Source organism: Halichoerus grypus, chromosome 6 (assembly GCF_964656455.1).
Source record: "Halichoerus grypus chromosome 6, mHalGry1.hap1.1, whole genome shotgun sequence".
NCBI lineage: Eukaryota > Metazoa > Chordata > Mammalia > Carnivora > Phocidae > Halichoerus > Halichoerus grypus.
The window spans coordinates 36,450,926-36,477,112 of NC_135717.1; the positions used below are offsets into that span (position 1 = coordinate 36,450,926).

The window sequence follows — 26,187 nt, forward strand, 5'->3', positions numbered from 1 at the left end:
AAGTTTATGGTGGAAATGAAGGGCTTTATTTGTTTGGCAAAACATGATGTGGTTTAATCGCCAGGAGGGAGGAGTGTCTAAAGCGGCAACACAGTGGCTGTTGGCCAGGGTTTTCTAGAAGGGGGAGGCGGTGAGGATGAGGGCTTCCATTTCATCTGCAGCCCCTTGCAGAGGGAGCTGGGGAAAGCTTTGCAGCCATCTGCATGCTGTTTGCATGTCTGGCTGGGCAGCTGTGCTCCAAACAAGGGTGGATGGGGCAGCTCTTGCCCCTATGTTTAGAGAGAGATGGGAGGGAAACCAACAGAGGTAACAGGGAGAAAGATGCTAGGGAGCACCACCCAGACCCGGGGGCTCGAGTATCCAACCCATCAGCCTCTAGGCCACTAAAGCAGCCCAGGAGGGTCTTCTCAATTGGTCCCCATCTCTGTGCCTATAGACAGTCCCTTGAATGGAGACACACCAACACACACTGACAACCCCCACACAGAAATGTCAGATGTAGCAAGAAAAAAGACAGGACACCAGTTAAACTTGAATTTCAGATAAACAACGAATTGTTTTTATGTCTCAAATGTTGCATTGGGATATACCTATACTAAAAAATTTGTTAATTGAAAGTCAAGTTTAACCGGCAAAACTAGTCCCACACAAATACAACCTAAGACTTGGAAACTTACAGAGAAATACACACACACACACACACGCACGCACACACCTTGCAGTGTCCAAAGTGAAGGAGAAAAAGCAAGGGCCAAAATGGGGGTCCCCAACCCTCCACCTCCCTGTCTTCTGTCCCTGGGCTCAGAACAAGCCAAGTCCCTGCCAACTTGGAGCCACTTGGCATCCGGGTCCAAGTTGGGAGTGGAGGTGCCCTGATACAGCAGGATGCTGACCAGCACCTGCCCAGACCCCAGCTTCTGGGCTCTGGCCTGAAAGACACAGCAAACTCCTATGGGCCTTGGGAAGTATGGGAAAGGGGCAGGGGGCTCTAAGACTGGAGAGTCATCTTGGAGTCCTCCACCTGGGAACCTAGTGGGAGTTCTGTTTCCTTTGGTCTGCTCTCACTGCCTCTGCCACAGTCTCTGTCCCTGCCATTCCAGTCACTGGCTGAGCATTTTCTGAGCAGCTACTAAAGGCCTGGTGCTAGACTTGGTACTGAAGACACAGGCCCTCGTCAAACTAGTCTGGCTTACTCAACACTCAGCAATGACCCCCAGCACTTGCCTGAATGTGCACAACAAGCCAAGCGTGTGGAAGTGATAGTTACTTCACTGAGTCCTCCTAGCAGCCCAGGGTGGCAGCCATTATTATTATATTGTTATCACCACTTACCTTTGAGGAAACTGAGGCCAGAGAGCTGAAAGAGCTTGCTCAAGGACACACAGGTAGAGAGTGGCAAGGCCTGAAGGAGTCAAATGCCAACTTTGGAACTTGTAGTAATATCACCAAGAATATTTGGGAAAGTGAACTTTCCCTCCTCCAGTGTGAGGCCACCTGCCAGAGCTGGAAGCCAGAGTCCCTGCTGGGGGTGGCACCAGGGTGTGGACTGACCTAGATGAAAGTGAGACAGAGAATGCCATTCTGGCCAATGCCCTTAGGCTTTGGGGGATGACCCCTGTAGAGGATGGCACCACGTAGAGCCTTAGGGAGCTGGCAGCAGGAGAACATACTTCACCAGGACACAAATGCAGCACTGATCACCCACTGACCTGGATATCCTGTTCCTAGGAACATCTCACAAAAAACACAGACACAGAGCATCAAGTGATATGTGCTGGAATATTCATCACAACACCATTTTCAATAGGGAAGAAGCAGAAACCATTCAGAGATCTATCAGTATAGGGTTGGCCTAAAGAAAGTACAATGCATCCACACAGCAGAATAACTGTCTTGAAAGGAAGGTGGAGTCCAGGTTCCAACATGATATGATGTCAAAGATATACATCACTGAGTTAAAAGGAGGCTTTTCCAAACAATAAATATAGCATTATCCTATTTTTATTTTTAAAAAGATTAAAATTAAACAATTTATGTGCAGATATACATGCTTGCATACACACAGAGAAAGGTGTGGAAGGATAAACCTCAACCCATCCCAGTGTTACTTCTGGGAAGCAAGATTGAAGAGAAACAGATAAAGGAGGAGTTTTGTTTTTTGTTTTCTATATAGTGGTATTGTTTAAATCCTTTACAATGAGCAAATAATAATTTGTATTTTTAATAAATAGAACAAAAGCCAAAAAATTATACTCATACCATGCAGACTCTTTCATCCAGCCTGATTCCTACACACTAGGGCTTACAACTCTATCAGGTCAACACAGAACACAGAAGCAAAAAGAAAAATGAAGAAGGCAGTAGATTTTCCCTCCCAGATACCTTCCAATTCAAGCGAACAGGTTTCCAAGTCACAAAGTCTTCCTTATCCAGACACACAAGACAAAAGCCCCAAACCAAAGACACAAGCCCTGTCCAGGTTTCTCCAGGGCAGAGGTCTGAGACACAAGGCAGGTCTGCACACAGTCAGGGATGGAGGCCTGGACAGGAGAAGGCACAGAGCCAAGGAGACCCTCAGGGTAGCCCCTGCATTCTCCAAAGACCTCCAGACCCAGAGCTTCACAGAGCCCCCAAAAGTCTATTTCTATGACACCCTGAAACACAGTGACAGGAGTCAGGAAGAAGGAAAACAAGCAAAATTCAAAAAGCCCAGACACACCTGAGCTATGCTAAAGGTATCTGCTCTTCTCTCTGTTTTTGGAAATTCCAGCTTTCTCCTTTGTGCCTTCAAGATCCTTGCTCTGCACGCCAGCTCTCCTTTTCTCCTGTTTGCCTCTACCATCCTTTTGGAGCCTCTTCCCAGCAGCTTTTCCCCGGCCCCCTCATGCTCTGGGGCTGCACTCTCAGACCTCCAGCCTTCCTGGGACCCCCACTCACCAGCTGGTGAGGTACAGGGTGTCAGATGTAGCCAAGATTCTTTGGAGAAGCAAAGGCAGGAGCCCTGTGGGCTATGAGTAACCTGACAACTTCCTGCTGGGGCTGAAAAGAAGGGAAAAGACCAGCCCCTCCATGGAACAGCCCCATGAATACAAGGCTCTCAGCAGCCTCTGGAGACCTGTACTGATGGTCAGAAGTCCTGTCATCCCCACATGCAGTTGCCTGCAAGGAGGGCCATGCAGGAAGCTGTGTGTTGCTCAGAGAACAAAAAAAAAAAAGGAAATTAAATGCACCATCTGCTTATTAGTGAGAGCTTTTGAGGCAGACACTTAAATATGCATGCCCAGACATTATAAAACTTCAGGGGGAAATGTTAATTTCAATAACCTGAGTTCTTGTGCTTGCAAAAACCATCTTTTTTTCTCTCTCTTCTTGGTGATTTGGAAGTTCTGTACCCCAAACTCACAGCACCAAGATGGTTGACCTCACTGGATTTGGGCAGTTGTGCAAAGTGGGACCCTAAACACTTGCTAGGGACCCATCTCAGGGAAATTCTTAGGAAGGGAACAAGTCGCTATTCCCCACCCCACCCCTTTTTTGTCTCCCCCATCCAAAAACTGCATGATGTTAGCCTTGTGCCCTGCCACAGCGGTGAGGAAAGCCCACTCAGAACCCCAGTCCTGCCCCTGACACCAAAGACCCATAAAGTTGAGAGTGGGGGACCTGTTGCCCCCCCTTTGGAGTCCTGTAAGTTGAGCACTTTTACTGCAACCCCTCCTCAGAGCTGCACACATTTCAAGGACAGCTGTACTCACACCCTCATGGGACACCATATGGGTGCAAGGTCCCTTAACCTCAGACTCTCAGGTAAATATTTTTGGCTTGTGAGCTATACAGTCTCTCCCAACTACTCAACTCTCCCATTAGTGCAGGCAAGCAGCCATAGACAATACGTACATGAATGGGTGCAGCTGGGTGCCAATAAAACTTTATTTACAATCACAAGCAGGGGGCCAGCATTGGCCCATGGACCAGAGTCTGGCTCTACCACTACAGTAGGGTCTCCAAGAGAACAGGAACTGAACCATGTCATAGATCAGCACCTAGACCAGCACCTGGCACATAGGAGCTGCTCAAATACTTGGAGAAGGAATGAAAAGAGCCCTCAGTATTGAGAGGTGAAGATCTCCCAATGGCACCATCTTGTGCCAAGAAACACTGCCAGGGCAGGGCTCTCCACCAAAAGGCTGGGTCCTTTTCCAAGGTAATGTTGAAAAGTGACAGCTGAGTGTTGTGAGGAGGACAGAAAGCTCTGGAGTCATGTGCACAAACTATAATTTTGCAAGAAAGTCAAGACCATGAGTGTCCCATGTTTTGGTGCACACACCCCAGTCGGGTGCTGAAATGCCCACACTTAGGAAGAATCCTGGTACCCCCCCCATAACTGGCCTCCATTAAAATTCCAGCAAGAGCCCGGGAGCATGATATATTAAATCCAACAGGCTCTCTTCAACACAACCAACCTTCATCTTTCTGTCCTACTGTCTGTGGAGTCACATGTCCTCTGCCTGATGCTCCTCTGATCCTTCTCAAGGATTCTCTCCTATCATCATTAAGATTTCCTTGGGCTAATACCAAAGCCCCTCCCTTTTCCCCTCCACTGTTTCCCCAGTCAACCTCAGGTGTCCCCATGGCCCCAAGTATCATCTACATTGATGACTCTCAAATCTGAATCTCCAGGCCCAGACCTCTCTATCTTGTTAGACATTGTCACCTGGGTCTGAGAGCAAACTCAGCCAGAGTCCAAAATCAAATTCATAGTCTTCCCTGCCATTCTGGAGGTCAATCTGACCCTGCCTCTTTCTCATTGCCATTCCAAATAGATACTTAAGTCCTTATCGTATCTCATAAGCTTTCCTCTGTTCAGGCATTCAACCCCACCCACTACCATCACCACTATCCCAGCCACCACATCCCTGGCAGAGACCCCTGTCCCAGCCCCCAATCTGGTCTCCCTCCTGCTCCTTCAGCTCCAAATCATGTTCCAGAGAACACAAAAGGACAACAACCATCTCAATGAAATGAAAAGAATCAGAAGGACATTGGCTGGCAGTCTGTGTCTTTCCAGCTGAGAAGCCCAAACCACACTCTGGTTTGCTAGCACTGGGGTTAAATATTTCTGAAATGATTAAAGCTAAGGGCTACACAGCTCACAATCCAAAACTACTGCAGGCACAGAGGCACCTGTCTCCCACAGAGCGGTCTGAACCATCCAGTATGTGGCCTATACCTCTCTGTTCTCACTGAAAGAAATGCCCTCCATGCCTTCTTCCTCCTTGGAGGACCCTTCACCAACCTGCACCCCACTTTTTGGCCCTTGGAGGATGAGGGAACCTCCTACGGTTTCTCACTTGCACACTGCAATCCTCAGAAGCTTGCCTCACAAATTATAGGAGAGCCCATGCAGCACCGTGTTCCGGTAGGTGGCCATGTCTTCATGTCAGCTTGAGAGATCGTTGCCAGGGAAATATCTATATCTCGGCAGAGAGAGCTTCAGCCCTGTGGAGTCCAGCTGTGTTCAAATGGGAATCCAGAAACCCAGATGTTGGTCCAAAAGCCCTGTCATGGCAAGCCAGCTTTGAAATTCTCCAGCGTGGCAGTAAACTGAGTGTCACCCGCTCTGACTACCCATACTCCTGCCTCCTAGAATCTGGAACCAGAGAATCAAGGAGGAAACTGGAGGGAAACCAGTGAGTTCCATGGGGAAATCTGAGATGCCACCTGAATCCAACCTAAGGTTTAGGTGGATGATCCTTGCACCTCACCAAATGGATAAGGGGATGGAAGACAGAATCCGACTCACCCAAATAAGTAAAAATGGAATTGACCATTTGTTTTGTGCTTTTCTGTGTCTAAATGCTAAGCTAAGCCTTTTCCATTTATTATCTTGGAATTGTATTGAATGCCCACATAACCTTCCATTGAGGTTTATCTTACTATCTCCATTTTATAGATGAGGAAACTGAGGCCCATGGAGGTTGTATAAATTTCCCAAGGCTACATAGCTTATGAGTGGTACAGCAAGGACCCAAACTTAACACCTACTCTCTGAAACATTTTTGCAGTGGCTTTCAGATAAGGTGATTTCATCTGCATCCTCCCCAAGCCCTAGACATTTGGCAATGTCTGGGGACATATTCAGTTGTCACACTGGTGATGGAGAGGCAGTGTTAATGGTATCCAGTGGCTATAGGCTAGTGATGCTGCTAAGGACAGCCCCCCACAACAGAGAATGATCTGGCCCCAAATGTCACTAGTGGCAAAGCTGAGACACCCAGGTGCAGACCTTCACCAGTGAAAAGGGAAAGACCTGCAGTTTGGACTTCCCTCTATAGGGGGCCCCCTGCTGATGATGACCTCTCTATTCTGGTCTCAACCCTGGGGACTCTTGAATGAGGATTCCATCAGGGGATTTCATCTCTGCCCAGCACAATCCAGAAGTCTATGCCGAGCTTCCTGATCTTGAGAAAAACTGAACAAACCGCTAATGTTGATAATGTTGATAACCAATTACCTAGAAGAGATCCTTCTCTCCCCCCAGGAAGAGCTCCAGGCCAGACTCACCCTGGGGTCACTTTAAAGGAGTCAATAAAGGCTCTGGGAGGATTGGTTCTTTCATACCTTCTCAGCAACCCTGGTCTGGAGAGGGCAAAAGGACTCTGTGAAACTTCTGATCCCTAATGGGGGATCAGTCCTCACTAGGCACATACCCTGCTCCAGCCGCATCTCCAAAAGGACTCTGCACTGAGATAGCTCCTGGGGCCTCATTTTACCTCCTAAAAGCACCCCATAGCAACCTCCAGAGGAAGCAACCCCCTTCCCCTTCAAGGCAAGAGCCAAGCGTGGGACCCACTTGGAGGGACAACCAGTCACATGCAAACCTCAGCCATCCAAAGCACCAAACCCAGTGAAGGTAAAGGGTATTTAATCCTTTAAAAATATCTAGATACAACATGGACAGGGAGGTGATGCCCATGCAGCTTCTGCAGAGAAAAGCCCAAAATGATCTGCACCTAAAAATAATCTGCTATTAAAGAACAAGGATGTTTTTAACATTTTAGCCAAGCTAATGGTCTACATAGACAAAAATTTCATGAAAAGGCGTTCCGTTCTTCTTGATCCATTTAGACATAGTCTGTGAGTGAAGAAATGGGTTCTCCTCAAAGAAATAGCTGCTGCTCCTGGCACCAGCCCGAAACTGCTTTCTGGGTTCTTTAAAGAGAATATTCCTATAGAAACTACAAAGGAGGAGAAATCTATCTGATGGGCATTCTGGGCAGCACAAGCTTGGCCAACCTTTAAACTTAAAAACCAAAACACCATTGCTGTGAAGGGCCACTTTCCCCAGAAGATCCACGTGCCCCAAAAGGAGAAAATAAAATTGGATTCAGATTCAGGAAAGAAGGACAGTTTCTATCCAGTTATGAAATAATCCTTCAAACCATGAGATCCCCATTTCCCTTTTTGAACCAAAAAGTTCAGTGGGGTTTCTGCCTTTTAAAAATTTCAGCACCTGCCCAAAACTCCTTAATCTTCAGAAAGCATTTAATATGGAGATTCTGGCCTAAGACCTTCATCTCTTGTGATGTACCCCCAGAACCAAAGACGACAGCAAGTGAGCCACATGGAGTGAATTTCAGTACTAAATCACATTTATTGAGCACATACTATGTGCCGGCCTCAATGCTAAGTGCTTTCTATGGATAAACTTTACTTAATCTCAGGGATAATAACCCCATGAAACAAGGCCTATTGACATATCCATTTCACCAATGAGGACACTAGTCTCGGAGAGGTTAAGTAACTTGCTCTGAGTCACCCAGCAAAGGAAGGCCAGAGCCAAGATTCAAATCCACATTCCTACATCCCACTGCACCTGGTCACTTCCTTGCATTCTCATATCTGGTCTTTGGCAAAGTCCCAAGTAATGAGGAAAGTGATAGGAAGAGGAAAGGTTTCATAGCACTGCACTGCCCCCATAATCATGTTTCTGACCCAGGGCCTCTCCTCTTACCACACTGCGACACATCCCTCTCACTCTTTCCATGATGTGTCCCAATAAACCTTCCATAAGGATTATCCTTCTCCTGGCATCTCAGAGAGAAATTCACCTGGTTCTGGTGTCCAGGTGGCCCATAGTCTGAACACAATTACAACCATGGGGGGGGGGGTTAAATCTCTGAAGCAGCGCCTGGGAGCAGCCCCACTCTGGGTCAGCTGGGCTTTGATGCAGACTGGTGATCGGAGGCAGGCTGCAGCTGCCTATGTGGATTTGGGAGAGAGAATGGGAACTCCATCATGGGGCTCACTAGCCACTAATCAAATTTTTAAGACAAGCTCAGCCAAGCAAATGGTCAAGAATAAAAACATTTGGAAGAAACAAAAAGGTCAATGCCATTATCCATTAAAAACTCTCAAGGTGGCAGCCCTTGCCATGGGGACGGCTATCCAGCCAGCCCTCATCTGTCCTCCAGACTCATGTGCTCCCCAAATGTAAGGAGCCAGGTCACAACTGGAAGATTCAAGAGAGGAAGCAGAAAGCGGGAACCAAGGGATCAAGCCGGCCACTGAGCTCCATCCCACACATGCCTAGTGACTCACATAACCATGCACATATACAACAAAACACCCTCACAGATACCCTCGGCCAGCAGGGACCACAGCCAGGTACTACCTGAGGAGATGCTCAGAACTTTGCATCACTGTCCCTCTCAGAAAGAATAAGGAGAGGAGAATGACTTCGGGGATGGAAGCCACCTGCCTTCTCTCCCAACTCTCACTGCCCAACCAGAATGGGGAGCAATGACAGGAAGATGCAGGGCAGGTGAGGGGCATGGGCTGAGCTGCTGCCAGCCCACATGCTGACAGGGCAGGCTTTGGCAGAACCTGTGCTAGGGTACTTCCCACCCAAGCCCCTTACCAGGTGAGAGAAACACACAACCAGTGAAGTCCCAGAGAGACACCTAAAACAGCACTGCCCAGGAGGGAGCTGAAGGTTGAGGGCTGCTCTGAGCCCTCCTTCCCCTCACCTCCTTCCCCTTCTGGGGGCCCCCAGGACACAGAGCTTCCCCTTCCCCTTTTTGGCTAACTGCAGAACCCACGGGTCTCCCAGCCAGATGACGACGATGTCGTGGGAGAATCAGCGAGTCAATGCTACATAAACAAGAAGGGGGTTGCCACCAACAACCAAGCATCTAGTTTCTCAGAGGTCCCCATGAGCTGTCACACCGCGCCTGCCCTCAGGAGTTGCTGCCCAATTATCAACTTGGACCTGACGGCCGACGGGGAGCATCCTGCCCACCCCACCCCACCTCTAGCCCCCGTCCCTCCTGCACCCAGGCTCACTTACACCTCTGCCTTCGCCACCTGTCTGGGTGCCGGTCTCTTCCCTGCCCAGACGTGGCGCGTCTTCTCCTTCCTCCTGCGCTGCGCTTCCTCCCTCCAGCCCCAGCTTCAATCTCTTCTCCTCCGGAGGGGCATCCTCCTCCTCCCGCCTCTGCCGGCCATCCCTGCCTCTGAGCTTGCCCGAGTCTTCGGGGCTGCCAGAAGGGCTGGCCATGGTTCCAGGGTGCTCTGTCTGCACTTGGGGAAGAGAAAGGACTCGGCACTCTCCCGAACCCAGCGGCCTGTCGGTGGGAGATCGGGCTTCTGAGCGCGGGCTCAGTGGGTTCGCGCGGCTCGGCTCGGAGCTGGGCTCCTCCGTGGACCACTCCTGTCTCTCTGCCGCCCCCTTCTGGCTGCTCACGCATACCGCAGGCACGCGTGGAAGAGGCCTGCGCTCCTCTCACCTGCTAAGGGCCAGGCCGGGTCTGGCAAAGCCCTGCCCCCAGGGTGCACCCCCACGGTCTCCCTGGCCAAGGAAGGGAGAAAGAAGGGACAGAAGAGGTCCACTTCTCCAATGCCCTACAAGGATGGACACCTTGGTCTTTGGTACTATTCTGCATCTTGAGTGATTTAGAGGCTGCTCAGAACAGATCAAGAATTTGGCCTGGAGGGTGACAGCCTTAATGCAAAGACACCACCTTTCAAAGCTATGCTTACCTATCAGGGATATTTATTGAGCATCACTATGGGCCAAGCACTGCCCGGGGGGGGGGGGGGGAGTGTTGATTGATTGACATTGTCAACGGGGCAAAGGGCTGCAACAGAGGACTACTGGGAACAAGGGAACCTAAAACAGAAGAGCCTCAGAAGGCCTGGAGCTGGGAAAGGGGCAGAGGAAATGAGCACTGACTGGAGATATACAAGATGAACAGTTCTCAGCCAGGTAAAGGGTGTTCCAGCAAAGGGAATAGCATGTGCAAAAGTCCAGAGGCTGGGAGGAAGGCAGCAAGAAGCCTGTGTGGCTGCAGCAGGATGGGTGAGGGAAGAGAGGTGTGGTGGATAGAGAGGTTGCTGGGGACCAGGCATGAAAGGCTGGACCAAGGAGAAGACTACGGCAGGGACTCCGCACAGCAGCAGTGCTGATGGACAAAGGGAGGAGACTTTGAGAAATATTTTTGCAATGATGGATTGATAGATAGTGTGCCCAGCATGTTCTTAACATCAATGTGGGACTCCCTCAGCTGTGTTGGTTGAACCAGGAGGTATTTTCTGGACAATTAACTGTTAACACTGTGTCCAGGGAAGGCTGAGTGAGCACCAGACTCCTATGTTCCCTGAGCTTTCTCAACCAAGCACAGAGATCATGCTGCAATTTGCTTCTCCAGTTTTTCTCCCACTAAGCTCCTTTAGGCAGTCACTGCCTCTGCCTTGTTCATGATTTTATTCTGAAAAGCTATCAAGGTGAGCAGCCCATAGTAAGTGCTCAAGAAACATTTGTTGCATGAGTAAATGGGTCTGCTCCCGCCCAGCGTTCTCTGCATCCTACACCTTCCCCTTCTCGATCCAGCCCCTTCCTCTCTCCTCCATCTCTTCCCTCCCAACCGGCACAAATAATTCTAATAAACATGGTTGGGCTTTGAGGCCCTCTTATATTACCTTCCATCTAAGTCTCACAACACTCCTGTTATTATCCCCAATGTACAGAGGTGGACACGGAGGTATAAAGAGGGTAAGCAACATGCCCAAGGCACATTATAGTGGGAACTGCGGCCACTGAACTGGGAAACCTAAATGCATTGGGTCATTGGATCCCGGCATGGCAGAAGCCAAGTGGCAGCTCAACAGCCAAAGGCAAAGTGGGCATGGTTACCATGGACAGTACAGTCAAAGCCAAAATCAGGATAGTCTGATGTGCACAGAACTGTGACATTGGCAAGTTGGTCATGGTATCCCTAGAAGTGAAATAGATGGGAAGCCTACTAAATTCCTACTGATCTGAATGAGCAGAATTCTAGGTCAAGTGAACAAAAGTCTAACTTGAATCATAAAAGCAGAGTCATGACCTCCCTCAATCAGTTCCCAGACTTGAGCCAGTTTACAGACCCAGGAAGGCTGGGTCCCCTTGGGGGAGGATCTTGGTACATTGCCCAAAATTGTATAATGTTAATCTTTTTCCCAGCCCTCCCCAAAGCTACCTATGGCCTTTTCCCAGGTGACCGCATTGAGGAAAAGGAAAAAAATCAGACATTTACAGAATCACAGGACATGGGCTCTAAAACGACACTAATTCCAGGAGACCCAAAACATCAGTGGGGTCCACCAGAATAGGGCTTATGTAGGTCAGATGACCAAGAGTTTTAGCTCTCCTGTCTCACAGTGGGCCCAGTGGGACTCCAAACCCATCCTATGGTTATTATACAGTGATAGAGCTGGGATTCAAACCTAGGGTGTCCAACTGAGAGACTGTGCTCTTAACCACAAAACAGTCTGACATTTCTAGGAAGAAAGTATAATTCATGATTCTGGTCTCCACACTTCCAGTTTGGCCCAAGGTCATAGCGTCAACTCCATTTTCTGCAGCATTTGAAACTAAGCAGAAAAATTAGGGACAATCAAAGGGTTACAGGGCCTGACATCAAAAGAAAGGGCATGAGTTTACCAAGCCAGTGGGGTAGATCCCCCAGGGACCACTCTTCAACTTTCCAGCAACTTGACTAGATCTGATGATGATGATCAAGATGAGGGATAGTCCAGAACAAAGGTAAGTCCATTTACACTCACCTGGGAAAGTGGCTGGCCTCAGATAAAGGCAAGTCAGCATTTGCAGAAGTGGTGAGGGCAAGGGATGTGGGCAAGGGCCCCAACAACATTGGCTATGGAAACTAACCTGCTGTGGTCAGCCAGCTCTAGCCAGACAAAGGTAAGCAGGGTGGTGATGGGGAAGCTCCTTTGGTGGGTCTCAAATATGTCTAGATTCTCACCCTTCCACCGTGGGGTTTACAGGGCAAGTTAGCTCAGCTAGGGCTCTGGGGACAGAGTTCGATTAGGGTTCTGGCTTCACTCTTAGCTGCATAACCTTATGCAGGGAAACTGACCTTTGGGAGCTTCAGTTTCCTCATCTGTAAAATGGGCATAACAGTACCTCATGGGAATTATCATGAATTGAACAAAATTGTGCCTACAAAGCTCTTAGCATGACACATAATAAGGACTCAAAAAGAAGGTATATCATCTGAAACTAATGTAATATTATGTGTCAACTATACTCAAAAAATTAAAAAAAAAAAAAAGAAGAAAGTGTATCTACTTTTAACTACCAGTAACTCATGTGCTTTTCTTGTAGGGAAGGCAAGTCTAGCTCTGAAGTTGGAGGGTCCTAAGGCTTCAGATGTGATAGTTGGTAAGAGGGAGACTGAATAAGGATAAGACTGACAGGGACGCCTGGGGGCTCAGTCATTAAGCATCTGCCTTCGGCTCAGGTCATGATCCCAGGGTCCTGGGATCGAGCCCCGCATCAGGCTCCCTGCTCTGCGGGGAGCCTGCTTCTCCCTCTCCCACTCCCCCTGCTTATGGTCCTGCTCTCGCCTTGTCGCTGTCAAATAAATAAATAAAATCTTAAAAAAAAAAAAAAAAAAGGATAAGACTGACAGCCAAAGTCAGGAAGTCAAAGGCAAGAGCCAGGAGGCAGGGGGACAGCCGCCTCCCACACTTGAGCCAGGTTGGCCAAAGAAGCTCAGAGTCTGATATCTTAAGCTGGTCATGAATTAGGGCATGAAGAATGTAAACCCCATAGCTACCCTACTAAAATCCCTCTTGCAAACCTCTAACCATTTGGGAGGTATAGGGAGGAATTCAGTGGCTAGGACCACCATCTTCCCACCAATGCCCACCTTGGGTTATTAGCTGAGGGCCAGGATTCTATCAAGGTGAGACAAGCATCTCCTTAAGCCCTCACTCATCTAAGCTATCCAGGCACTGACCCCCATAAGGGCAGATCCCTGGTTCCAAGGTATTGCTGCTTCCTCTTCAGTGAGAAACCCCTACAGGAGGTACTGACCACTCCAAGCCTGTAACTTTCTCAGGCAATTGCCCCACAAGCCACGTAACTCCTTGTGCCACCTACACACCACTTATAGTACAACCATTGGCTGTCAGCCATGACTCCCACTGTACTGACCCGAAGAGTCAAGATTTGTGCTGTTCTGTTCTACTGCTAAGAATCCCACAAATGCCACCTTACTTCCCATTAGGGTCACTAGGGACAGGGTGGCTTTCTCCTCCCAAACTGCACTCCTGGATGGCCATGTATCCTTGCTTATAGTGTCTCAGCTTCTACTTCATTTAGAACGTGGTGTGTATCTTGCACTTTTAAATCACACAGGGACCCATAGTGACCAGGGCCATTAACAAGCTTTCCATCTGCCCCACTATGAGGGTGTAATCCTGCTGGTGGTTTATTCTTACTTTTAAATTTTCTTTTTATGTTATCAAGATGCAAATGACATTCCAACGTTGGAAGTCACCAGATTCCAAAACGTGACTTTTTGCCCATCTCTTGTGGGTTTTTTTCTCCTCCTCCCAAGGATCATTGCAATACAGCTCTTCATCTACTTAAACGATCCATACACAGGGCTTCTGAGGGTGTCTCCCGCACTCCCCAGCACCCAAATTTTTCCCTCCTCAGTCCTGACCCAAATTGGTGAGGAGGCATCTGCCAGGACAAGAGTATATACCTCAGACATCATCAGTGTTTATCTTAACCATTCCTGCCAGCCCTTCATTGAGGCATCTTGGGCATATGAATATTTGTCTTAATTATCCAAATCTCCCCTCCTCTTGTTCTTACTAAGTGGGTACGCACTGTGTCCCATTGTTTCTGCCACAAAATGCTGACTGTTGCAAGAGCCTTTTAATATACACACAACACTTACAACAAAGACAAATCCCTGCCTTCTCCTTGGCACAACCGCACCATAAATTGCAGAGTTTAGAGAAGATATCATTAAAGGCAGCACCTACACAGCCTGTGTGCACGAGAGACAGTACTGGAAGAGGAGGAAGGCAGGACCACCCCCCGCCCCGCCATCCCCAACACCATCACCTTGAGCCATGAGACTGACCAAACAGGGCCCCAGGGCAGTGATGGGAGTGAGTACAATGAGTCCTAGAGGAGGCAGGGGTTCCAAGCTCAGAAGCTTCTGGACAGACCCCCAGTCAAGTCTACAGCCCTCAGACTCCCCACATCACAATCACCAGCGCTCGATGCTTAAGGGCTCATTTTTGTGTGTCACCTTTTTTTCCCCAGAAAACTCTCTGAAATTCATTGTGTGAAGGGGAGATTAAGAGGAGTTTTTGTGGGCAATGGGATAAAAACCCATAATAACTCATGAACTGTTGAACCTGCTAAAATTACATGTGCATTATTTCCTTTTTTCTCAGAGGAAGATATAATTCTGCATTCAAATTTACAAAGGGTTCCATGATTCCCAAAAGAGGCAAGAACCACCAAACTGTGCATTTGCTCTAATATTTAAGATAGTTTGATCTTAAATATGACCAAGAAAAGGAGAAAGGGGGAAATGTCATTATTTGGATGCCTCTATCATGTGAGGCACTTTATGTAAACTATCTCATTTCTTTCTCTAACTGTATAAACTAATTATTAGCAGCAGCCCCACTTTTCAGATAAGAAGACTGAGTACAGAGAGCACAAGTTACTTCCACATGCCATCCAGTTGATAAAAGCCATAGTAATATTAGCAAAATAACAATGGCTGATGTTTTTCAGTGTTTACTAGGCATCAGGCACTGTTCTAAACACTTTATGTATGTTAGCTACTTAAATCTGCATTGTAGCCCATTGAGATAGATTTTATCATCCGTACCATTACTGTCCCCATTTTACAGACGAGGAAGCTGAAGTTCTGAGAAGTTACACAACCAATCTAAGGTCACCCAACTAGTAAGAAATGGAGCTGGGATTTGCACTTCAAGTGTCTGCCTTGAGCCCGTGCTCTTAACCTCTCAGTAACATCACCTCCTAGAACTTTCTGGTGATCACTATAAGATCAGACTGATTGGACTGTTTAAGCCCAGCAAAGACCACAATGTGTCCTACAGTAATTCCAGGGTTAACATTAGCAAGAGCCTCATCCTTAATTTTCTCTTATGTTCAAACACCACTCATTACCCAGAAGCCTCACCCATATTCATAACAAAACAAAAGGTGAGGAAAGCCCACCCAAGACCATACTAATTGAAGGAAATAAGGTTTGAACCCAAGTATGTCTGTCTCCTGAGCCTGAGCTCTAAGCCATGATGCAGCTCCCTGACCAACATCTTACCTTCCTGCATGGAAAGCCCCAGGCTTGGTGGAGGGCTATGAGGTCCCTGGAAAGTCCCTGTGAGGCACAGAAGGTAAACAGCAAGTCCCTGATAACCTCAGAAGATTATACCAGAGAAAACCAATCAGTAACCACATGGGTTGGGAGATGTCCTTGATTATGCAATAGAGTAGGAAATTCCCCCATCCCTTGGGCTGACTAAGAGTCAAAGACTCCTGAGACAGAACAGAAGTGCCTCTCATCTTTCCTTCCGCAGAGCTGCCAACCCTCAGCAAAAGTCCCAGTGGGCAAGGCCACCTGTGTTTGTGTCCCAACAATATTGCCATGCTGTTCTATGGGCATGAGTAAGATTATTTTCTAAGCAATGCCTCTAATGCGGAGTAGAATCCATCTGAAATAATCACCTCTGTTCTTACATACATGTACGCACACGCACACACACACACACATTTAAGGATCCTGGAAATGACTGCAATAAAAAGGTATGTGTTGTCTCCCCATCACGGACCTATGGCATTTGGCCCCTCAGCTAGGTAGGAGTCATTCCACTGCTATTGGTATGCCAACAACTTTTTCCTCTCTATATATTATTCTCTCTCTCTCTCTCTTTCTCTGCCCCTCCCCCACAGGCACACTACTATTTCCTCTCTTCCTCTTATTTTTATCAACACATAATACCCAGTGACCAGAGCCACGTACCCTTTTTTCCTCACTGGTTGGGTCACTGATTTCCAATCCTTCACAGCAGGACTTGTACTTCAGCACCATGGCCAGAGCAAAGCTCCCTTTTTCCTTCAGACCAATGGATGACTGGATTTCTGACTCACCCTCTCTCCCCCATCCATCCCTCTCACTTCCTCTTGCTCCTCTTTTCTCTACTCTTCCTTCCCTCCATCCTTTCCCTCTCCTTCTCTACCCTTCTACCTAATGCTGCTTGAATACACCTGTAATGATGTCAAAGTTGTGCCCAAGGAGAGAAGTTTCTATGACAGATACAGGGACACAATCCAGCTGGCGGAGAAAGCACAGCTTGTCCAGTTCCCAGGCACAAGCACCACATGGAGATACCTTGTCTCAGCTCTGACATCTGACTGATTTGGGCACTGAGCCCTCTAGAAGGGACAAGGGATCAAGAGGGTTAAATACTGAGGTCCACACTACACTTACCCATCCCACGATGCACTAAAACTCCAAATATGACATTTTAATCCTAGTCCAGAGCAGGGAAAATATTGGGGGAATAATTGAGCTAAGAAGTAAAGACTCGGATTCTTTCTCACCACTCACACTTGCTACCGTCTCTTAGTTGCTACTAAAAAAGGAGAGTCTGTGTTGTGTATACCCAACTGTGTTGTAACAGGCTTTGTGTGTACATATATGCTGTAGGGGAGGCAAGGAGGGTTAGGAAAAAAGCCAAGTGTCTGTGAATAACCCTAGCAATAGGATGGGATGCAGGCCAGATCATTCTGAGAGGAAAAAAAAAATCCAGCAGATGTTATCCACCTGGGAAGAGGTTCATTACCCTGTGCAAATAATTTTAAGAGCTAACATTTTTTAGCAATTGATAGAGCCAGCACTGCCAATGGCTTTATATGCATCATGCCATCCAGTCATGACAATTCTATGAGGTAGGCACCATTCCCATTATACGGATGAGAACACTGAGCCTCAGAGACATTGAGCAACTTTATCAGAGTCACACAGCTAGTAAGTGACAGACACAAGCATGAGCATAAAATAGGAAAGAGCAATCAGGTTTAAGGCAAAAACTGGTCCTATGCAGAGAAGTTCAATGAGTTAAGGTTTAGCAAGCTTAGAGATTATTTTTTCTCCTATCTTCCAATCTCAACAAAAAGAATTTCATAAGGACAATGTTGATGAGTTCTTCTCTGTGTGTATGGAGTACCAAGAAAAAGGAGAGTGACTTAAATCAAAGCGTAAGTGTTTTTAGTTGGATAAATGATAGACCTTACCATCAGCGTGCATATTTTAAGGCTAGTCATTGATGCTGTGATGCAAACAGCACTGGACAAGGGAGTTGGGAGACTTGAATTTGAATTCTTGATAACTTGCTTCAGTTCTCTGGGTCTTAGTCTCCCTCCACTCCACCCACCCTCCAGCTGCCAAAAAGGAGGGGCTCTGACCAAGTTATCTGATGATTTGATGATTCTTCCAATTTTAGCAGTTGATGTTCCCAAAGCTGCTTCATAACAAAGCCCTCTTCCCTTCAAGAGCAAAAGAAAAAAGAAAAAAAAAAAAAAAAAAAGCATTGGACCTTCTCTCCGTACCCAGGAGCTTAAGGAGCATGGCGTCCCCAGTAACCAATGGGGGACATGTCTGGCTTCAGTCCCCCAGGAAAATACTGAGTCTGTCCAGAGTGCCAAATGCCCCCCAGTCTCCTCTGAAGCCAGTCACACATCTACCCCCTTTCAGGTGTTAATCCATCAGCTGGGTTTCCTGGGGAAACAGAACTCATTCTTAAGCTCTCTTTTATGGCTTTTACCCAGAATTGATTTGAATAAATCAGTCTAATGCTCTCTCTACAATGGAGCCAATTGTAAAAGAGCTTTATTTGCTCAGCTTTGAAAGCAGGTGGAGCTGACTTTTTCCCATTCCAGGGCTGATGGGAAAAAAAAAGAAACATGCACAGTGAATTCGACAAAGGGGGATTCCCCGAAAGGTGGAGACGTGAAGCCCTCCCAGGATTCCCCAGCAAAGGGGTCCCCTTCAGGACCCACTCTTGGAGAAGGAGGCCAGAAGTGACTAAATAGGATTTATCTGCTTCTAATGCTAATGCCTTGAGATGCTACCTACTGTGTTCACCTAGAGGTGTGAGGAAGAAAGCCTTCCCTGAAACCCTGTTTCCCTGGTTCCTCTGATTTCTCATCACTCAAAAAGCACACAGCAAGAGCTAATATCCATTGAGTTCTGCCAAAGTGCCAGGCACTGTACTGAGTCTCAAAGGCACCTCCAGTTCAACAATTCCCAGTGACTAGGCTTTCTCTCTATTCTGCAAATGCCCACAAAGTCTTGCCTACCTCAGGACCTCTGCATGTGCTATTCTCGCTGCCTCTTTCCAATTACCTACACACACCCAGTTCTGCAAAGCTGGCTCGTTTTCTTCCTCCATATCTCTTTCCAATGCCACTCCCTCCTCAGGGTCTTCCCCAAACACCCCAGTATAAATTAGATCTTCACTATTATTCTCTCGTGGACCATCCTGTTCTTTTATTTCTCCATATCATAGCATCTCCATAGCATAGCAGCAAGACTGTGTCTTGTTTAGGGATACAGGTTTGGGATCTGTGAATTAATCCTCACTTCTCTCATTATATGCTGACTTTGGGCAAGTTACTTAATCACCCTGTGCTTCAGTTTCCTCACCTATAATGTGAGCGTTATAAAAATGCCCATCTCTTAGAGCTGTTATAAAGATTAACTGAGCAACATTCGTAAGGTGCTTAGAAATGTGCCTGGCATATAGTAAGTACTCCATAAACATTTCCTATTATTTGTCCTGTGACTGTTTGATTGCTATCTGTCTCCCCTCTCTGCCCCCGCCAACCCCCCCGCCCCACCGCCGCCGAGCCTGTGTACTCCTGACAGCTCAGGGCCGAGTTCAATGCTTGGCACACTTGGGTACTAAAATAAAACCTTGTTGGATGAATGGAAATTTTATTTGTTTGTTGTATCACATTCACTACATAGTTTTAAAAGACAAAGCAGAAATGGCACTGATTTTTATTATTTTACAGATGGAAAAACTAAGGCTGAAAATCTTGATTTATCCAACCTGGCCAATCAGGAGTCCAAGCAAGTGAGAACCCATTTGGCCAGCATGGTTTCCACTAGAAGACAGAACACAGGAACCTGGGGGTGCCTGGGTGCCACAATTGGTTAAGTATCTGACTCTTGGTTTCAGCTCAGGTCGTAATCTCAGGGTCATGAGATCCAGCCCCATCTCAGGCTCGCAGAATCTGCTTGAGATTCTCTCTCCCTATCCCTTTGGCCCTCCTGCTCTCTCTAAAATAAATAAATAAATCTTAAAAAACAAAACAGAGAAACCTGGGGCTGCCCTCTCTCCCTCTGGGACCTAAGGCCACCATACCTCAGCATTAAATAATGATGTAATAGCTCTATTCGGGGCTCAGGGAATGAGGCTTACAGGGCTGCCTGCAAATTTGCCCACCCCAGCCTCTCCCAGGGCATCCTGATAAGCTACAAGATCAGTCCAAGGGATCAAGCTGATGCTGCAAGAGGGAGACCAAGGCAGTGATACTGAGGCTGAGGACGCAGAGGTTCAGAAGGTCCTTACTCTCAAATGAACATGTCAATCAGAATGCCTCTCAGGAAGCAGTTTGACCTTTATAATCAAGCAGAGGTAGGAACCACATATTCTTTCGTTCACTGTTATGCCCAGCACTTGCCAAAGAGCTGCCTTTGGTAATTATTTGTTGAATAAGCACATGAATAAACTGATGGTTGGATGAATGAACACAGTGGTAATGATAACCCTTATTTGTCCAGCTTCCTCCTTCCTTTCTCTGACTCCTAATTTGAGAAGGTAGGGCAACATAATGGCTAAGAGAGCAGACTTTGAAGACAGACTGCCTGAGTTCAAATCCCAGCTCCACCATTTACTGTGTGACACTGAACAAGTTATCTAGCCCCTCTGTGCCTCAGTTTTCCCATCTGTAAAATGAGAGTGTTAATAATCCCTTCCTAATGAGACTGTGAGGTTTTGATGAGTTCATACACATAAAGCACTTGGAATAGTGCCTGGCATGCAGGAAGTGCTCAAAATTAGTCTTAGCTATTACTGTTACCTCACTGGCTTTTCTCTGCAAGTTTATTATTTCAGCCTTATTTGATTTGCCTCTTGTTATAAGCTTCCTTGAGCCCTTTTGGGGAAGAAGCAGAACACAAATCAATTTAATAAATGAACTACTCAAATATAACATTTACAGGGTGGACTTAATCTAACAGATTTTCTCCTAATAAGACACACTTGCAAATTAAACTGTCTAATTTGGTAATATCTTTCAAAATGTTAAATGCTCATACCCTCTGCCCCAGAAGTCTCACTTCTAGGGATTGATCCTAGAGATGTGCTCACATGAGTGAGTAAGATGGTATGCAAGGAAATTCATTGCAACATCGTTTGGAAAAGCAAACAACTGGAAACAACCTACATGTCCATGCATGGAAGATTGCCTAAATGAATTTATGGCATAGCCATAAAGCAGAATATATGCAGCTACTAAAAAATGGAGCAAAGTTTTATGCATTGATGTGGAAATATCTCCAAGACATATTGTTTATGAAAAATGTTGCAGAATGTTATAAAGAGCATGACCTCATTTGTGCTTCTAAACACACACACACACACACATACCCCACACTCATTATCCACATTTTACAGATGATAATAAAACAGACTAAGAACCCTAAGGTCCCATGGCTAGGAAATAATAACCCACACTCCTATCCACTCTGCCTCATAACAGGGTCTCAGCACAGAGAGACACATTGGAGATAAGAGCACTTTCAAGGAGCAATTCTGGTAAAAGATAAGGAGAAACTAAAACAGCCAAAAGTGCTGACATCAGGCAGAGGCTAGAGGTATGAACTGGCTCTTTTTCCTAGTCACGTTCCAATGTCTTATTGTGGCTCTCTCTTTCTGAACTCAGCATTTAGATAACACTTCCTAAAAATGTGCCATTTTCCAAAAAAATAAATAAATAAAATAAAAAGATAAAAAATAAAGAAAACTGAGTATATGCACACAATGTAACATTTTTTCAGTCTTAAAAAGGTAGTTCTGATGCATACTACAACATGGACAAAACTTGAAGACTATGCTTAGTGAATTAAGCCAGATCCAAGAAGACAAATAGTGCATAAATCCACTTATGTGAGGTACCTATCATCGTCAAATTCACAGAGACAGAAAGGAGAATAGCAGCTGGGACAGGGAAGAATGGGAGTTAGCATTTAATGGGCAAGGAGTTTCAGTGTGAGAAGGTGAAAAAGTCCTAGAGATGGGTGGTGGTGATGCTTGCACAACAATGTGAATATACTTAATGCCGCTGAAGTGTACACTTTAAAATGGCTAAAATGGTACAGCTTATGTTATATGTATTTTACCACCAAAAAAAAGTTTTTAAAATGTTCTAGTTTCCTAAACCCCATGGAAAATCCATGGAAATCCATGGGGAAAGAACCTGAGGGAGATGGGTGGGATCAGTGTTGGAGACAAAAGAGGTTTGGCTATGGGTACCACCCTCCCACCCCTCGCCCTAACCCCTGCCTTCAACCTAAAGCAGCTGGTCGAAACTCTTTTGTTTTTATTTTCTTTGAGAAAACATTTCATCCTAAATCAATGGATCCATGACATTTATAAATTACTTTCAAATTTATTCCAAAGACCAGACAGTGGCCTTGTGACAACACTCATGGGTTCCAAATTCACATTCTCCTGCTCCAAGCACATTTTCCACATAGTAGGCATTTCCACTCTGGCATACAGTCCTGGTTTGGGGTGGTTTGAAGGATGTATGGCTTCCCCTCACTACATCACCCTCAAAAGTCTAAGATGGGGGGCGCCTGGGTGGCTCAGTCGTTAGGCGTCTGCCTTCGGCTCAGGTCATGATCCCAGGGTCCTGGGATCGAGCCCCGCATCGGGCTCCCTGCTCCGCGGGAAGCCTGCTTCTCTCTCTCTCCCACTCCCCCTACTTGTGTTCCCTCTCTCGCTGTGTCTCTCTCTGTCAAATAAATAAATAAAATCTTTAAAACAAAAAAAAGTCTAAGATGGGGTTCCCCAAACCACTTGGTTTGACTCAGTGACTGATGTTCCACAGATTCATCTAAATCTATTTGAACTTTGTATTGGTTTGGATGCTCTTGGAGACAAGTAATAGAAAATCTGGACTCAAGCTGGCTCACCCAAAAAGGAAATTTATTCCCTCACATAAGAGGCAGGTCAGAGGTAGGACAGGGCCCAGGTGCCTTATGCATCTGGGTAATTCCATCAAGATTCCAGTCTCTTTCCATCTCTCTCCTCTACCAACCTCAATCTGCACTGCATCCTGAGGCTGGTTCCCCTGCTGATCAGAGGGTGGCTGTGATGGCATTTGGGGCTCCATGCTCCACTTTCATGTCTAGGAAGATTGAGGAAAACCCCTCTCTCCCAGGCATGAAATGTAAATTCCCTTCAGCACAGTCAGGTGAACTTTAGGACGCATTGACCAGACAGATAATAGTCACCAGAGTAATGACATGTACCAATTAGCCTAATTCAAGAGCCAGCAAACTATAGTCCACAGGTCAAATCTGGCCCACCATCTGGTTTTGTAAATAAAGTTTTATTGGAACACAGAAGTACCCATTCATTCATATATTGTTCATGGTTACTTTCTCCCTACAATGGCACAATTGAATAGTTGCTACAGAGACCATATAACCCACAAAGACTAAAATAGTCACCGTCTGGCCCTTTACAAAAGAAGTTTGCTGGCGCCTGGCTTAACTGGTCAGATGGGGCATAATGGATGTTGGGCAGTCAAGCCCAAAGCCCATCACAGACCTCTTTATTATTTTCAGCCAATATTACCCCTTAGACTAACAAAGTTCTCTTAGTTTATCACCCACTGGGTTAAAAAAGAAATAACTTCTTTTTGTTTACTCTAGTTTCTCTCTCTTTAAACTTCAAGGCATATCATTTAGTTCTCTCAATCCCAGATTAGGTAAGTGTGTATAAGCAACCTGATACAGCAGGACACACACAGGCTATGGAGTGAGTAACCAAGCCAATAGCCAAGTGGCGGCATTGTGGTGGACATCTGATGCTACTGCCCACCAAGCATCCATTCCCCTTTCTCCTGGTATGATCACCCCACTTTTCCTTTAGGGCTTATATCCATTGCCTATAATTATATATTAGACCACCCCCAAAACTTAGTGACTTAAAACAACATCAACAATTTATTTTGCTCACAAATCCGTGGTCTTGGCAAGGCTCGGCAGCAACTAATCTCTGCTCCATAAACCTCAACCTGGTTAATGGAAAATTTACTTTCAAGATGGCTCATTCACATGGATGGCAAATCAGTGCTAACTGTTGGCCAGGAGCTCAGCAAAGCTATGAACAACAGACTTCAGTTCCTTTCCACGTTGTCCTCTCCATGAGCTGCCTGGGCTTCCTCATGACATGGAAGCTATGTTCCATGATCAAGGGTCCCAAGAGCAAGGAGGAAGGAGAAAGCTGTATCACTTTTTATGACCTAGCCTCAGAAGTGACAAAGTGCCATTCCCAGCATACTTAGTACCCATGTTCAAGGGATGGAACACAGACCCCATCTCTCAGCAGGGGGGTGAGAAACATTATAACTGGAGCTATTGCATATTCTTATTCTAAAAAAACAATTCAGCACCATGTTTTTGCCTTACCTATTGAAACCACCCTCCTTTTCTGGATGGAATAGCACATGCATAACTTTCCAGACTCAGCCAATACATTCATTAAGACTCTTTGACTAGCAAATAACAAAAACACAATGCAAACTAGCTTATATTAAAATGTTATTGACTTATGTACCCAGGAAGTTTGAAGGATGGTCCTAGCTTCAGGCTCAGCTGAATCCAGGTTCAAATAATGTCATCAGGGCTCTGTGTATGTCTCTCTTTTTATCCCTCAGCTCAGCTCTGCTTTATTATCAGAGAAGCTTGACCCAGGTGAACATAAGATGGCAGTTCACAGCCCCAAGCCTATGTCCTACACACAGCTCTCAGTGCCAGCTTACCGAAAAAAGCATCTTTCCCCAAACCTCTAAGAAAAGACTTGTGGAAAACCATGATTGGTCCCATTCTTACGATATGCCTACTCAGAACCAATCAATAGCCAGCAGGATCAAGCCCTCTGACTGGACCAGCCTGAGTCACAAGAATACCCTGAACTACATGAACTAAACAAGACTGCTCTGAAAGTGGGAAGGAATGGTTCACCAAAGGAAGATGTGTAGATCTATCCTTTGTACATAGTGGTCAACAAGCACATCTGAAGAATCCAGGAAATCATAAAGGATTCTAAGGTGGCAAACACTGATGCTCTAGGACCCCAAAACTTCTAAGGGACTGGCAAAGAAAAGAATATTTGATACCTTGAGTTTCCTCCCCTTAGCTTTTCTCTACCCAGGCTTGAAGAACTACAGCCCTTCCCAAATTCCAAAAGGACAGCTAGGTGAGCTGCTTGTTTGTTAGTTGGTTTTGATTTAATAAAGAAAGATGTGAGCTCCAGGATCTCTTGGGAGGCTGCCAGATAAAGAATCATGCAGCTAAAATTCACTCTTGGATCCCACACTCACGACAAATACAATCATGGCTTTATACATCTTTGGCATCAAGAAACAGTGATCTTTCAGTAAGGTTGAAATTTCACTTAGTGTATTTTTCTCAGCCTTGTCACTAGACCTTCAAAGTTAACCCGAAGATACTCCTGAGTTAGTAGTAAGCTCAACAATATTTTTTTTTTCCCTGACAAATCCATGTACTTCAGCTCCAACTATCTCTGGGAATACAATGTGACTTCTTGTTGGGAAAATACTGCATTTGTCCCTTCCATAGTAAGGGCTGTTGCTCATCATATGTAGTGAGGTTTTTCCAAACCCAAGAAAGAGAAATATGTCCCCTTTGCTCCATAACCCCAAGAAGAAAATAAAACACAGATTCTCACAAATAGAAGAAGGTTGAATTGTGTTTGTTATTCTCAGCTTCGAGGCTGCATTGATTACTTTTAGACAAAAAAAGAGTTCCATTTCTAATATACAGTCACCCCACATCAGATTTATATACTTGAGTTTAAAGGAAGCCAAGTAAAGTTATCTGTTCTTGTTGTACCTGATTAACCTCAATACACAAATCCTACAAATCAATAGTTAATTAAAAATGTGGCACTGCCTCCATAGTTACCTCATCTCTCTGCAAACACTACCCACCTTGTATATTGTTAAGCTAAAAGCCATGGAGGCCACCCTCTACGGCAGTGTAGAATTATATAGGCAAGAGAAAAAAATGTATTTCCAAAATATTTCTACACAGGAACCTCAGATGTAATATTTTGACTGTGCTTGGGGCATCCCATAGAAGCTGCCTCATTTGGTCTGCAGAGCTTCCCGAGTCTTTGAATCATTTCCTCATCTGGCAACGCAGCCCATATCCTCTGCATATTCACGGTTCGTGAAGACGCTCCCATGGTAATTTGAAGTACTGGGTTTCCATTTTCAAGCTGTCTCCAGACTGAGAACCTAAGAACTCGCCCTGATCTCATATTCACTCACACCTTCAAAACTACAAATAATCAAGAACAATAAGGCAGAACTGTTTTATCTGTTATTTCCTGGTTACTGGTAACTTTTTTGTGGGTTTCTTTGTTTTAACTTCACATTCATTTCTGTCATAACAAAATCATATATTTTACTGATAAATATATCAGTGCTCTGCCTTATTCCAAATAGGAGTAGAAGTG

General features: G+C 45.9%; 1 protein-coding gene across 13 annotated transcripts in view; it reads right to left on the reverse strand.

Moving 5' to 3' along the window:
• RBFOX1 (RNA binding fox-1 homolog 1) overlaps window positions 1-9,661 on the reverse strand; it is a 1,991,091-nt gene extending 1,981,430 nt beyond the window's left edge. For 4 of the 13 annotated variants that reach the window (XM_078074845.1, XM_078074836.1, XM_078074833.1 and 1 more), the window contains exon 1: window positions 9,347-9,649. In XM_078074845.1, the coding sequence (XP_077930971.1) occupies window positions 9,347-9,556 (210 nt within the window). In that variant the 5' untranslated portion in view covers window positions 9,557-9,649. Of the gene's footprint in view, window positions 1-9,346 lie in introns of all 13 variants that reach the window. The other 9 variants (XM_078074843.1, XM_078074834.1, XM_078074842.1 and 6 more) reach the window with 6 other exon arrangements.
• Between the last annotated feature and the right edge of the window lie 16,526 nt (window positions 9,662-26,187).